This window comes from Schistocerca piceifrons, chromosome 11, assembly GCF_021461385.2.
Source record: "Schistocerca piceifrons isolate TAMUIC-IGC-003096 chromosome 11, iqSchPice1.1, whole genome shotgun sequence".
NCBI classification, from domain to species: Eukaryota; Metazoa; Arthropoda; class Insecta; order Orthoptera; family Acrididae; genus Schistocerca; species Schistocerca piceifrons.
Genome location: NC_060148.1, coordinates 40,288,471 through 40,303,137, shown reverse-complemented (window position 1 = coordinate 40,303,137; position 14,667 = coordinate 40,288,471). Strand labels below are relative to the sequence as shown.

General features: G+C 40.8%; 1 protein-coding gene across 1 annotated transcript in view; it reads left to right on the top strand.

Annotated features, from left to right (window-relative positions):
- Positions 1 to 14,667, top strand: part of LOC124719643 — a 163,856-nt gene that overhangs the window by 102,058 nt on the left and 47,131 nt on the right. The window contains exons 6-7 of the mRNA XM_047244857.1: positions 13,681 to 13,719; positions 13,977 to 14,014. Coding sequence (XP_047100813.1) covers positions 13,681 to 13,719; positions 13,977 to 14,014 — 77 coding nt within the window. The remainder of the gene's footprint in view (positions 1 to 13,680; positions 13,720 to 13,976; positions 14,015 to 14,667) is intronic.

Below are 14,667 nucleotides of genomic sequence, written 5' to 3'. Positions count from 1 at the left end.
AAATGACACACACACACACACACACACACACACACACACACACACACAGGTAAAGTTTGTATATGTGGCAAATGCAGTTGTTTGGTGATACGTAATGAAGAATATTGACAAATACATTGTAATGGTTAACTTCTGGTACTACTTTTCGATTGATATTACAATAAAAATCCCTGACTCCAGATTTTCCATGTGTCCTCAAGATGAGATGAAAGCTACTTAACTCATCGCAACATTATTCCCAGTGTACCAGGGTAATTTTGGGCCAGGTTAATTTTAAAATAACGCCTTTCAAATAGTAATTATTCGTTGTCACCGAGATGGCCGTGACTGTTAGAGAAGCTCCCCGATTAGAAGATTGGTGCAAGGAGCGCACGGATATATTCCTGGGAGGTAGCTGGCAGTTGGGACCGGCCAGGTAATGGCAACGAGATCTTACTGGTAAGACAGGCATAGCTTTTTGTAGGAACAGTCATTTAGTGTGGCAATAGAGAATAGTGTCTATTCTGACAGTCCACTGTTCTCTTGATGAGACAAGTTTTTTAATAGAATGCATAAGGGTTGCTCTGCCAAACGTTTATCATTTTTGTGTAGCAGTCAACACGGGGACAAATGGGGAAAATCCAGGGAATTTTTTCATCTGGAAGAAATTCATAAAAACCTGGGAACTTTTCGAATAAGTTTTCATTGCTTTACTTTTCAGTTAAATTTCTGTAATTTTGACTGGTAAGAATTGAAACTCTGGCAAAAAAAATTATTTCAGCCCTCTGCTGAGGAATAATACTGCAGCGAGAATAAACAAGAAAATAACATGAAAATGAAATCTAAGTTGGAAAGAGTATCCACCAGTTACAGCTTAACAAACTGTACACACAAGTTTCTGCTGATAGCAAGATGTGTCAAAGGCTTTAGGACAAAGATTGTGCAATGCTTTATAATGACAAACTGCTCTCAAAGACTGTGACATTGCCACTGATTCCATTTCTAATAGGTGATGGGAAGATATTGCAAGTGGTGGTTTGAGAAGTGTTACTACTTTTACTCAAGATGAATTACATCACATGTGAGAATGTGCAATGAATATCTTAAATTGTGGAGCATTCAGAGCTTAACGGTGGGGACCAGTTACTTAGAGAAATATCGGACACTGAGGACCAGCCAATTATGTCTTTATTTAAAATTTTACAGACCTAATGCACTCTAAAAAAGACCAATTTCATATTTATTTTCATTCTTTCATAGGTTTCAAGTTATGGAATAATGATACAAAAAGTATAATTATTCTTAAAAAACATGTAAAGTGAGTTTTTTGAGCAATTTCACCAGTAATTAGCTTTTCTATGGAAAAGTCAAAGTGCTCGACGGAACATTTGTTCAGCCAGATAACCCACAAAATGTTCTGTGCCCAACAGTGAAATTTGTGGTCCTGCTTGTCAGAAATATTCAGGTGCCGCAGTTTCAGCTGTGCTCTTAGGATCTTGCCTAACCACGCCCTCGGGGAAAAACCAGCCAAAAATTTTTAATGATCAATATTAATGTGAAAGCTTAGCTTTTCTTGTAGCTATACTAAACGTAGCACTAAAAGTCATGAGTCGAAACAAGGCCCCGGAGTAGACAACATTCCATTGGAACTACTGACGGCCTTGGGAGAGCCAGTACTGACAAAACTCTACCCTCTGGTGAGCAAGAGGGATGAGACAGGCGAAATACCCTCAGACTTCAAGAAGAATGTAATAATTCCAATCCCAAAGAAAGCAGGTGTTGACAGATGTGAAAATTACTGAACTATCAGTTTAATAAATCGCGGCTGCAGAATACTAACGCGAATTCTTTACAGACGAATGGAACAGCTGGTAGAAGCCGACCTCGGGAAGATCAGTTTGGATTCCACAGAAATGTTGGAACACGTGAGGCAATACTGACCCTACGACTTATCTTAGAAAACAGATTAAGGAAAGGCAAACCTACATTTCTAGCATTTGTAGACTTAGAGAAAGCTTTTGACAGTGTTGACTGGAATACTCTCTTTCAAATTCTGAAGGCGGCAGGGGTAAAATACGGGGAGCGAAAGGCTATTTACAATTTGTACAGAAACCAGATGGCAGTTACAAGAGTCGAGGGGCATGAAAGGGAAGCAGTGGTTGGTAAGGGAGTGAGACAGGGTTGTAGCCACTCCCCGATGTTATTCAATCTGTATATTGAGCAAGCAATAAAGGAAACAAACAAAAATTCGGAGTAGGTATTAAAAGTCCATGGAAAAGAAATAAAAACGTTGAGGTCTGCCGATGACATTGTAATTCTGTCAGAGACAACAAAGGACTTGAAGAGCAGTTGAACGGAATGGACAGTGTCTTGAAAGGAGGGTATAAGATGAACATCAACAAAAGCAAAATGAGGATAATGGAAGGTAGTCGAATTAAGTTGGGTGATGCTGAGGGAATTAGATTAGGAAATGAGAAGCTTAACCCTTTTAGTGCCAAATACGATCTGATCGTGATCCAGATTTTCGGCGAAAAATGCCAGTAACGATCTGATCGTGATGCCTTTCTCATTCGCTAGGAAATACTAACAACTTTGCCTTCAAGTGCAGAAAAATGAATGAGAAAGGCATCACGATCAGATCGTTACTGGCATTTTTCGCCGAAAATCTGGATCACGATCAGATCGTATTTGGCACTAAAAGGGTTAAAGTAGTAAAGGAGTTTTGCTATTTGGGGAGCAAAATAACTGATGATGGTCGAAGTAGAGAGGATATAAAATAGACTGGCAATGGCAAGGAAAGCGTTTCTGAAGAAGAGAAATTCGTTAACATCGAGTATAGATTTAAGTGTCAGGAAATCGTTTCTGAAAGTATTTGTATGGAGTGTAGCCATGTACGGAAGTGAAACATGAACGATAAATAGTTTGGACAAGAAGAGAATAGAAGCTTTCGAAATGTGGTGCTACAGAAGAATGCTGAAGATTAGATGGGTAGATCACATAACTAATGAGGAGGTATTGAATAGAATTGGGGAGAAGAGGAGTTTGTGGCACAACTTGACAAGAAGAAGGGACCGGTTGGTAGGACATGTTCTGAGGCATCAAGGGATCACAAATTTAGCATTGGAGGGCAGCGTGGAGGGTAAAAATTGTGGAGGGAGACCAAGAGATGAATACACTAAGCAGATTCAGCAGGATATAGATTGCAGTAAGTACTGGGAGATAAAGCAGCTTGCACAGGATAGAGTAGCATGGAGAGCTGCATCAAACCAGTCTCAGGACTGAAGACAACAACAACATACTAAACGTATACTAATTTAAACCATTAACTTTTTCTATTAGTGTGTTTGCGCTACTTAACCACGTTGTTGCTATTGGCTGACGCCATCCATGTGTCCTTTGCTCTGAATATCTGCCGTCATTGGCTGGCGAGTTCATGTGACACAAGCTAGGATCAGCTGACAAAAGTGCACGGCATTCTAGATTTCAGTGCTTTGGAAGCCACAATGTTGTATTTGATTTTTTTTTCTTTTTCCCTCTCCTAAAGTGTCAGGAATTTCGATGCAGGTCTGTTAAACCTTCATCATTCAAAGGATTGATAAGTTCTGCTGCTTCATAGGAAAGTATATTGTCACTCATCACAGAAAGAAATGTAGTTTCACCTGGGTTAGTTTATTTTCACTCAGGAAAAAGTATATGTTCGCCCATGAAAATGTGTAAATTCAGGAAAAACCCTGGAATTCCTTTTTCTTGCCCACGTGCACACTCTAACGTACGAGGGTAAATTAATTATTATCTGCAAAGTAGTTATGAAATTTTATTGTAATCAAATACAAAACTTACAAGAACTACATTTTTCAATATTTATTTTTCCCTTGCGCTTCAACGCACTTGGGCCATCGTTGTACAAGCTTCCTGATTCCCTCATGAAAGAAGGTTCTCGGTTGAGCTGCGAGCCAGGAATGCACTGCATCTTTGTCTGCTTCGTCTGAGGCAAATCGATGGCCCCTTAATGCCTGTGTGAGTGGACCAAACAAGTGATAGTCAGAAGGGGCAAGATCGGGACTATATGGAGGATGATCCAGTACTTCAAATCTGAGTTTCTGGAGCGTTTCAGCAGTGTGGGCAGCAGTATGCGGACGGGCATTGTCGTGCAGCAACGCAACACCTTTTGACAGCAATCTTCGGCGTTTGCTTTGAATTGCAGGCTTTAGCCTGGCAGTAAGCATCTCACTGTAACGTACACTGTTTATTGTTGTGCCCCTTTTCCCATAATGTTCCAGTACTGGACCTTGTGCGTCCCAAAAAACCGTAAGCATCAGTTTTCCTGTCGACGGTTGGGTCTCGAACTTTTTCTTGCATGGCAAATTTTGATGTTTCCGTTCCATACTCTGCTGTTTACTTTCTGGCTTGTAATGATGGATCCATGTTTTGTCACCAGTAATGATCCTGTCTAAGAAGTTTTCCCCTTCAGTACCATAGTGATTCAAATGTTTTTTGCAGTTGTCCGAGTGCCTGTGTTTATGCAACTGTGTGAGTTGTTTTGGGACCCATCTGGCACAAACTTTATGAAACTCAAGTCTCTTGTGGATGATTTCGTAGGCAGAATTTGCAGACAATGTTCCACTTCGTCAGTAGTTAGTTGTCTGTCTAAGAATCATTTCACGTGAACACTCAATGGTTTCTTCATTTGTGGTGGTAAACGGTCGTCCGGCTCCTTCATCTTGCATAACACTTGTACGACCATTTCAGAATTTTTCAGTCCAGTCATAGACACTCCGTTGTGGGAAAGCACTGTTCCGTACTGTAATGAAAGTCTGATGAATTTTGGCCCCCCCCCCCCCCCCCCCCCCCCCCCCTCCCCCCGATACATCTTCTGACCACACGTTGCTCTTCTTTGGTGCAAATAGACAGTGGAGCAGCCATGATTAACAGCACAGCAGGAATACGAAACTATCGTAGCAGCTTGAAAATTGCAAAGATATTACAACAAATAAACAAAGCACGAGTCATCAACGTAAAATGACAGTACTACCTAAATAAACGAAATATAACTAAATTGCAGATAATAATTGACTTACCCTCGTAGCATCTGTGTCCATAACGTAGATGTAACGGTCTCCCCTCAGGTCAGGAAATCTGTGAGCGTCGAAGTCGGACAGGTGAGTCGACGACATTACAAGTGTCGGAGGCCGAACTCCGAGGGCTGGTGAATGTTTCAGACTTACACCCGAAGGCACCAGAGAAGCGGCAATTTCTGAAATAACATTTTATTGAGGTGTTTGTTACAATGAATATTGTCTTCCCCGGTACTCGGGAAACGGGCCAGGCTGCTCACCTGGGTGTCGGCGAGGAATGCTGGACACGGTAGTGCTGTAATGGTACTTTGACTTCCGCAAAGTTATAATTTACGATCGCGCACGCAGAAGAGCGCTGCGCCAGTGACCGATTTTATAAATAACTTTGTTCTTTTTTTCTTTTTTTTAACTTTTGCGTAGTTTTTTTGTTTTTAAGAACTAATGGAGGTCTCTCTCTCTCTCTTGTCTTGATACGAAAGACGTGTATTTTTCCGTGATGTGTTGAATGTGCTTTTGGTGAAAATTAAAATTACATAGCAAAGCGATGTTGTTTCAATAGCTAATGAGGAGAAGATAATAAAAGGTAACACTACAGTGCGACAGCTCACGTAGTTGACCTAGTAGATAGTGTCGGAATTTCCATGCGGCTTTTCGTGGATGATGCTATAGTATACAGAGAAGTTGCAGCATTAGAAAATGGTAGCGAAATGCAGGAAGATGTGCAGCGGATAGGCACTTGGTGCAGGGAGTGGCAACTGACCCTTAACATAGACAAATGTAATGTATTGCGAATACGTAGAAAGAAGGATCCTTTATTGTATGATTATATGATAGAGGGACAAACAGTGGTAGCAGTTACTTCTGTAAAATATCTGACAGTATGCGTGCGGTACGATTTGAAGTGGAATGATCATATAAAATTAATTGTTGGTAAGGCGGGTACCAGGTTGAGATTCATTGGGAGAGTCCTTAGAAAATGTAGTCCATCAACAAAGAAGGTGGCTTACAAAACACTCGTTCGACCTATACTTGAGTATTGCTCATCAGTGTGGGATCCGTACCAGGTCGGGTTGACGGAGGAGATAGAGAAGATCCAAAGAAGAGTGGCGCGTTTCGTCACAGGGTTATTTGGTAACCGTGATAACGTTACGGAGATGTTTAGCAAACTCGAGTGGCAGACTCTGCAAGAGAGGCGCTCTGCATCGCAGTGTAGCTTGCTGTCCAGGTTTCGAGATGGTGCGTTTCTGGATGAGGTATCGAATATATTGCTTCCCCCTACTTATACTTCCCGAGGAGATCATGAATGTAAAATTAGAGAGATTCGAGTGCACACGGAGGCTTTCAGACAGTCGTTCTTCCCACGAACCATACACGACTGGAACAGAAAAGGGAGGTAATGACAGCGGCACGTAAAGTGCTCTCCACCACACACCGTTGGGTGGCTTGCGGAGTGTAAATGTAGATGTAGATGTAGTTTGGTAGCTGGTCGGACACCCTGCCTGACAGTAAAGCATTGTGGGGGTGGCAGCTGGTCCCCATGTGGTGGCGAGCAGACCCACTGCAGTGAACTCAGAAGTCCGCACTTTGTGGAGGACGCGCAGTCTGGAGCTCCCTCGGCACACACATACAGACCAGAAGGCAGCAATTGGGCGCCGAACTGGTGAGTAGATGACGGTACCGTGCAGTCAATCGCCTAGGCTCTCCACCAGAGGCGTGTCTCTTCTACATGTCACGGTTGCATGTTATTGTGAGCAACAGTACGGACGGAATGACGGAGCCCGCCGACAGGCTGCAGCGTCGTAGTTGAAGTCTTCAAACAGGTGGCAAGAAACACATCACAGTTCGTCAGCAGTGCTACCCTGTCACTGGGGATTGGTGAGTTGGACGGAATGAAAAGACACGCGGAGGACGAGCTGTCCGAAATAGGGGTATTTGAAGCCAGATATCACTTCATTGTAGCAGGGTAGGCTCCATTTACTATCATTTAAGAAGAACTGTCAGCAATCCTGTCTACATTGTCGTGTCTAGAGTACATAAATTTTTCCGTCCCTCTACATTTCTTATTGATACTGTTGTATGATTAAAATTACTTAATAGTGGACACTTCACCTGTTTCCCTCCAATCAGAGTGCTCCACATAACGCCCAAACCGTTCACTGTTGCCAGACTGTCACAACAATTGATCAGTTCACTTCCAATTCCTAGTCTTGCAATATTTCTTGATGTGTTTGGATCCCAAATTGTGGGTCTGGCACTTTACTTCATATCGTCACACGTGATAACCCCAACAATCCCCCATCACTGCTCCCTCCCCCTCCCCCCACACAAAGTGCTAATGAAATACACACACATCATACACAGCAATAACCAAGCGCTACTGAATACTTCCACACGAGATACATTTTCAATGTCGCAAGTACAGTTAACATAATTACGCACAGCAGCTTATGTTACATAAGTAACAATACCAGAGAAGAAAAGTTGCTACTCGCCATATAGTGGAGATGCCGAGTCGCGATAGGCACAACAAAAAGATTCACACAATTATAGCTTTCGGCCATGGAGGCCTTTGTCAGCAGTACACACACACATGCACACACCACACACACCTGCAGTCTCAGAGAGCTGAGACCACACTGCAAACAGCAGCACCAGTGCATGATGGGAGTGGCGCCTGGGTGGGGGTAAGGAGGAGGCTGGGGTGGGGAGGGGGAGGGATAGTATGGTGGGAGTGACGGACAGTGAAGTTACCGCTATTTTGTCGAAAGTCGACATGTTGAGAAACGTGGCTTTTGTACTAAGGTTTATAATTTATAAAAAACAGCTGCCAGCCACATGTATGGTTAAAAAAGGTTTATTATCTTCAGACCATAACCGGTTTCAGATTTTTCTTTACAAATCCATCTTCAGATGCCAGTTACAAGCATTCTAAGTTGGACCTAGTTTTGTTTTTGTTATTCGTTTGCTGCAGAGCTGTGTAGTTCTGCCTGACGAAATATTCGTGCGTTTATGTTTTCGAGCGCAAGCTCAATACACTTTTCAATATGCACTATGTGAGTGCTATTCCAGTCAATGGACGTCACTTTCAACCTCATCATCTTAATTACACACGCAGCACACACGAATAACGTTATTCGTGTGTGCTGCATGTGTAACTAAAAATCTAGTCAGTTGCCGTGCTTCATTTTTGACTGTATCACTATTAGGCATAAGAATAATACGAATATAAACCTGACACGATACGTATATTCTTCTGCGTTTGCTATTGTCTCACCCTAGTTTTGTAGTTTATTAGGCAGACAGGATTTAAATGAGATAGCAGCAAACATGAAAGAATACATGGCAAAATGTTTATATTCGTATTATTCTTATGGTGAAGAGAATACTGTATGTGATTCACATTTCATCAGGTTCCTATTAGCAACCATCTCTTCTTACAGGTAGGAAGAAATTCAGAATGTAGAGTTGGCCATATTGACAAACATCCCAAACAGTCTGGCCAGTCGGATTTTCGTAGTACATTGAAATTCTGCTACATTAGAAGATGAAAAATACGGAATTTGTATTTACTTCGTTGGATAATGTATGAAAATGCAGTGGTCGAAACTCGGGGCGGAGAAAAAAAATCTCGTCTTCCACCTTTTTTTTTTTTTTAATTTATTTACTGACGCAGAGGTTTTGGTTCCAGTATTTATCTTTGTGCCTACAAAGCGTGCCTGTGTAGTGCTACATATATTCGACGGCGGAAGTTAGTTGTGGCGGCACCTACCAACATTTTTCAGAACTTCCACTTGCTTTGCACTCGATTCTAAGCCGCAGGCGGTTTTTTGGATTACTAAAACCGGAAAAAAAGTGCAGCTTAGATTCGAGTAAATACGGTAAGTGCTACACGACATTGGGCGAAGCCAAATTTTTGAAGGCTGCAATTCGTAGTTGTGACAGAGGTGCTACAATTGTAAATAAAGATGCCTAACCCAGTGTTGTGGCATAGCACAATGGCTAGTGTAGAAACCTGGCGTGTAGAAGATAGTAGATTTGAAGCTCGTCAAATCTAGTGACCCTTCACTTGTCAAATGTAATCAAAAGAGTTTGATTATTATTTTTATTCAATTTATTGTTTTAAATGTAATTTTTTATTTCTAATTCTTTGCTGTGACATTTCCATCATCATATTGACTTTCTTATTTGCACTTCCTTTTCTTCCTATGATTCTTTTATCATTTGAATCTGCCTGTGTTGCCAATAAACTCCATCGAGGTGCCAAACAGAACTGGTCATTGGTTTTGATTGTGGCAACTCGTGTAGCCAGTGTTAGGAAAGTCTCAGGTAACCAATGAATGATAGCGAGAAATTACAGTGTGTTTCTAGTGCCGATTTGTTTTTTCTGTCGCAATTTGATCATAGGTGTTGCCTTTAACTGTCATGAACTGTTTGTGATTTTAGTTATACAGCAGGTAGTTGACCACTGTTGCGTCAGATACATTGCACATCCCGAGGTTGTGGCCAGGTTAGGACACAAGTTTAAATTCAAGGTTACAGAATGCATCGTCTGTTGCGGTTCAGTCATTGCTCACTTAATATCAGCTGTCGACATACACTATGTGATCAAAAGTATCTGGACACCTCCAAAAACATATGTTTTTCATATTAGGTTCATTGTACTCCCACCTACTGCCAGATAATCCATATCAGCAACCTCAGTAGTCATTAGACATCATGGGAGAGCAGAATGGGGCGCTCTGTGGACCGAACGTGGTCAGGTGATTGGGTGTCACTCGTGTCATACGTCTGTATGCGAGATTTCCACACTCCTAAACATCCCTAAGTCCACTGTTTCCGATGTAACAGTGAAGTGGAAATGTGAAGTGACATGTACATCACAAAAGCTTACAAGCCGACCTCATCTGTTGACTAACAGATACTGCCGACAGTTGGTGAGGGTCATAATGTGTAAGAGGCAGACATCTATCCAGACCATCACACACGAATTCCAAACTGCAGCAGGATCCACTGCAAGTACTATCACAGCTAGGTGGGAGGTGAGAAAACTTGGATTTCACAGTCGAGCGGCTGCTCACGAGCCACACATCACGGCAGTAAATTCCAAACGGCACCTCACTCGGTGAAAGGAGCGTAAACATTGGACGATTGAACTGTGGAAAAACATTGTGTGGAGTGACGAATCACAGTACACAGTGCGGTGATTAGATGGCAGGGTGTTGTGGGTATGGCAAATGCCAGCCTGTGTAGTGCCGACAGTAAAATTCAGAGGCGGTGGTGTTACGGTGTGGTCACGTTTTTCGTGGAGGGGCTTACACCCCTTGTTGTTTTGTGTGACACTATCACAGCACAGGCCTACATTGTTGAACAGCAATTTGGGGATGGCAATTGCAACTTCCAACATGTTTATTGTTGCTTGCCTCAACTTTGTAGGTCCTTCTTTGATTACAAATTTTTAACATAATTTTAATTGATAGTTGATGGCATGTATGTACTGAGTAAGGTGACACAGTGGTTACCACACTGGACTTGCATTCGGAAGAACAGCGTTTCAAACCCCCATCCAGCCATCCACTTCTAATTTTTCCGGGATTTCTCTAAATCGCTTGAAGTGAGTGCCAGAATGGTTCCTTTAAAGGATACCAGAATGGTTCCTTTAAAGGATACCAGAATGGTTCCTTTAAAGGATATGGCCGATTTCCTTCCACATGCTCAACACAATTTGAGCTTGTGCTCCGTCGCTAACGACCTCGGTTTCAATGGGGCTTTAAATCCAATATCCCTTCCTTCTTTTTGAAGGCAGGTAAACTTGATATTGAACAATACTGCTCAATTTCCTCCTGATTTCAGAGCTTCATATTCCTGTTTTGATTGTTTGCAATAAAGGTGTCAAATGTGGGCTCTTCCCATTGTTACAGTTGTGGTACTGTCCTTACTGTTCACATTCAACCCAGCAATTAGCCGCAATTAACCAATGTTCAAAGTGCATGCTTTATAACACCTCAAACTGAGTTACAGAAATTGAAATTTGAATGATTGAGGAATATAAAAAGGACATAATTGTTCATTGGTTTTTTATTGCTGAGTATAACAGGATGCAGAGAGTTCATGGAAATTCAAGAGAGACTGATATTGTGGAAAATCACATTTCCTTAAGTAAATAACCAGGATAATGTATAGGAAGAGAAGCAACACTGCACAAATGATAGTGATGCTCTACCGTATCTTCCTTCGCCGTCGGCATTGTCGTGGTTACCGTGAGACACCGTTATACCAAGAGGAAAGGCGTGTCAATCTTAGAGCATGAGATATGATGACCTTAAGCCATAGACAACACACAACGGTCACGGTAACACCTGATTCCAGAATAGCTGCAGTAGTTAAGATCTACGAACTATCCCCTGTTGACCAGGTCCCCAAAACTTAACTCGTAACGAGATCCTTTCAAAGCAAATTGTCATAATGATCGTCTATAAAGGCTTCATACAACGAGAATAAATGTTACGGTTTATGGAATAATAACAGATACGACCAAACTGTCTTGTCTCTTCTGCTTTATTTAACATAACTTCGTTCACAGTTTCATTTCGCATTCACCACTCATTCACCGAAACCCTTCTATGAACAGTTTTGGTTGCATAACACCAACAGTCAATGATAATGATACAGCTTTTCTCCTTTTTATAAATTGAAGCCCGCTGTCCGTGATACAATAAAAAAAAAAAAACGGTCTCAATACCGCGTGCCTCGTGAGACGCGAATAGACTTCTCCTGGAATTGACCGCCCTGTAGGTGTACTCAATTTAATGACCACACTTCACTGTCGGCTATTTCGCGTAACTGAATGTCCATTTGTTAATCTGATTATACACTGTAGCTATTTAAAATTCGCCCCTATATTTTTCACAACGCACAATTAGCACTTCGTTACTTATTTTCTTTTTTTTTCTTCTAAGAGTAAACGGAAAAAAAAGACGCCGTATCATCGGCTTAGTCGATATAAAGCAAAACACCTTAATATGCCCAATTTTACCTCTTCATATAGGATCGACTACCTTACTCATTAATTTATTACATATTATTTCCAATAACGCTAAGCAGGTATCGCCGTTATATTTTAATTGTATTCAAAAGCATGTTACTACTATTATGACCGACCAAATCATAACAAATCGCGCGGCGTGCGTTTTTAACGATAACTTTACGCTATTCTAGTTCCGTTACAGCTGTCTTGACTCGTAATGTTACAATGCGATAGTGGTATGTTTGTTCTTGTGCTCCGTGTACCAGACAGGGATAATTCAGAAAAAATGGAAAAAAAATTGGTATGTAATCTGACTTGATATATCGCTTCACACTCCAAAAGTATCTGCAATTAAATTTTATTTTACTGTTGCAAAGCACCAGATAGTGGCAGCTGTGACATTACAGCCTTTATCACTGCGATTTTTAATATGTAAAAGTTTTTTTTCTGGATTTGCGTCAGTATGTGCGAACTTCTAACATATACCAATGAATGTTGTAACCAGATATCTTTGCCGCGCTCCTGAAAAGCGCAGAATATCATGATAGCTATAAACTGTTATACGCTGCTATCGATCAGTAAAAAAAAAAAACCGATGCACCTATGTTTCAAAATAACAATTGCCAGTTTTTACTTCTTCAGGGAGCCGCGCCGCTCTCTAGCTGTTCTTCTGTGAATGTGTTGCGAGTCGGATGCAAAAGTATTGTGCTCCATACTGATATAACCATTTTATTGTAAATTTAAGAGTTTAAGTGATTGAAAAATATATGTAGCCACAAACAAGCGAGAATGTGTATCATGAAAATTCGCTCCACCGCCACAATGGGTGGCCATGTTAATGTAAGTTTCCGTTTCATAATATAATACTTGAAGCCTTGAAGTTTATTTAATTTCAAAGAAAATCTCTCAACTTTATTTTCATTAATTATACTTGTGATAATCTTTTCTGTTTAAAAGATTTATGCAGCTTATGATCCAGCGTGTGTTCTGTCGGAACAGGAGGCTGTCGTGACGACATCGTTATAGTATTTATTCCAAGTTCTTTCAGTTCCGTTTATATGTTCGTACAAATCCAATTAGTTGGTCCCTTAGGTTTCTTTCATGTAACTTCCGTCTGTTTTCTCCGCGCGATCTTCCTCCGAAAAAAAATTTCTGTTCATTTTTTTTAGTAATTTTCGATATCGCGAAGGAGAAAAGACAGCCGCCTCCTGCTCCGAACGGAACACCACGACTTTTCTAACGTCGGAGAGTACCGCACGAATTTTCCGCTAAAAGGTAATAGAATTTCTTAAAGCTGGGTCAATTAAACATGTTGCTGCTGTTCTCCGACAAATCTGGTGTGATTAATAGTAATTTATTCTGTCACGACAAAAAGAACCAATTTTATTTTTACCAAAGCAACAAAGCTTTCAATTAAATTACTAAAAAAAAAAAAAAAAAAATCATACCAGACAGCTTGCTGCCAAAATCTGTAGTGCGAAGGAATACCAGAGAGAAAAAGTGACTGAGGTTGAGAATAATTTTATAAATAGCCAAATGGCATGTGAAGCCTTAGAACTAACTCAGCAATTTGAAATTGATATTAGATATTTTGTTTTGCAGGACTTCGTATTTGTGACGGTGAAGACGGAACCTTCTCAGGTGAGCACAGCAGATACCGGCCTGGATGTGTTTGAGGTGCAGCATAACATGAAATTTCTCTTCCTTTGCTTGTCATATTATTTTCTACATGTTGCTAGGTGTTGAAGAGTCGTTTAGTATATTGCAGTGTTTATCATTTGCATGCTTGCAGTTATCTAAATTGTGTGAAATACATATTTATTTATTTGGTCTTACGTGTATATAGCTCAATTGTTAAGCACTGCGTTTTACTGAAATGGCATTTTCAACTGTTGCAGGCATCTGCATCAGCAACCAAAGGAGCTGACAGCACAAAGTAAGCACATTATTATTGATATCTGAGAACCAGTTTCAAAACATTATTTGACGAGTATCCAGAGTGGTTTTGCTCATAAAATTTGATCAAAAAGTAATCAGCTGCAGGGGGTGGATAAGAACAATGGGAACAACAAAAACTCAAAACATTACCTTGCTGATGTGGTGTAGGAAAACTGTTGGCATCAAAATAGAATGGATAAATACAGGTCATGCATGGTTTTCAGGAATCTTATACACAGGGTGTATACAACCCAGGAGATCCGGGAAAAACCCGGGAATTTTTTCATCCGGGAGAAAACCGGGATAAAGCTGGGAATTTTTTAGGATTCTGAGAATTTTTCATTGTTTTAGTTTTCAGTTAAATTTTCGTGATTTTAACTGGTAAGAAACAATACTCTAACAAAGAATATTACTGTATCCCACTTCTGCAGAATAATACTGCAGTAACAAAACATGAACGAGAGAGGGGGGGGGAAAAAAAAAAAAAAAAAACGAAAATAAAACTTAAGTCAGAAAGGAAATGCGCCATGTACAACAACAAAACACAGTGCTCATACAAGCATCTGCCAACAGCAGACTGTGTCATAGGCTTTAGGAAGACTATACAATGCTTCGTCACAACAAATTGCCTCCAATAAGCGTGACATGACA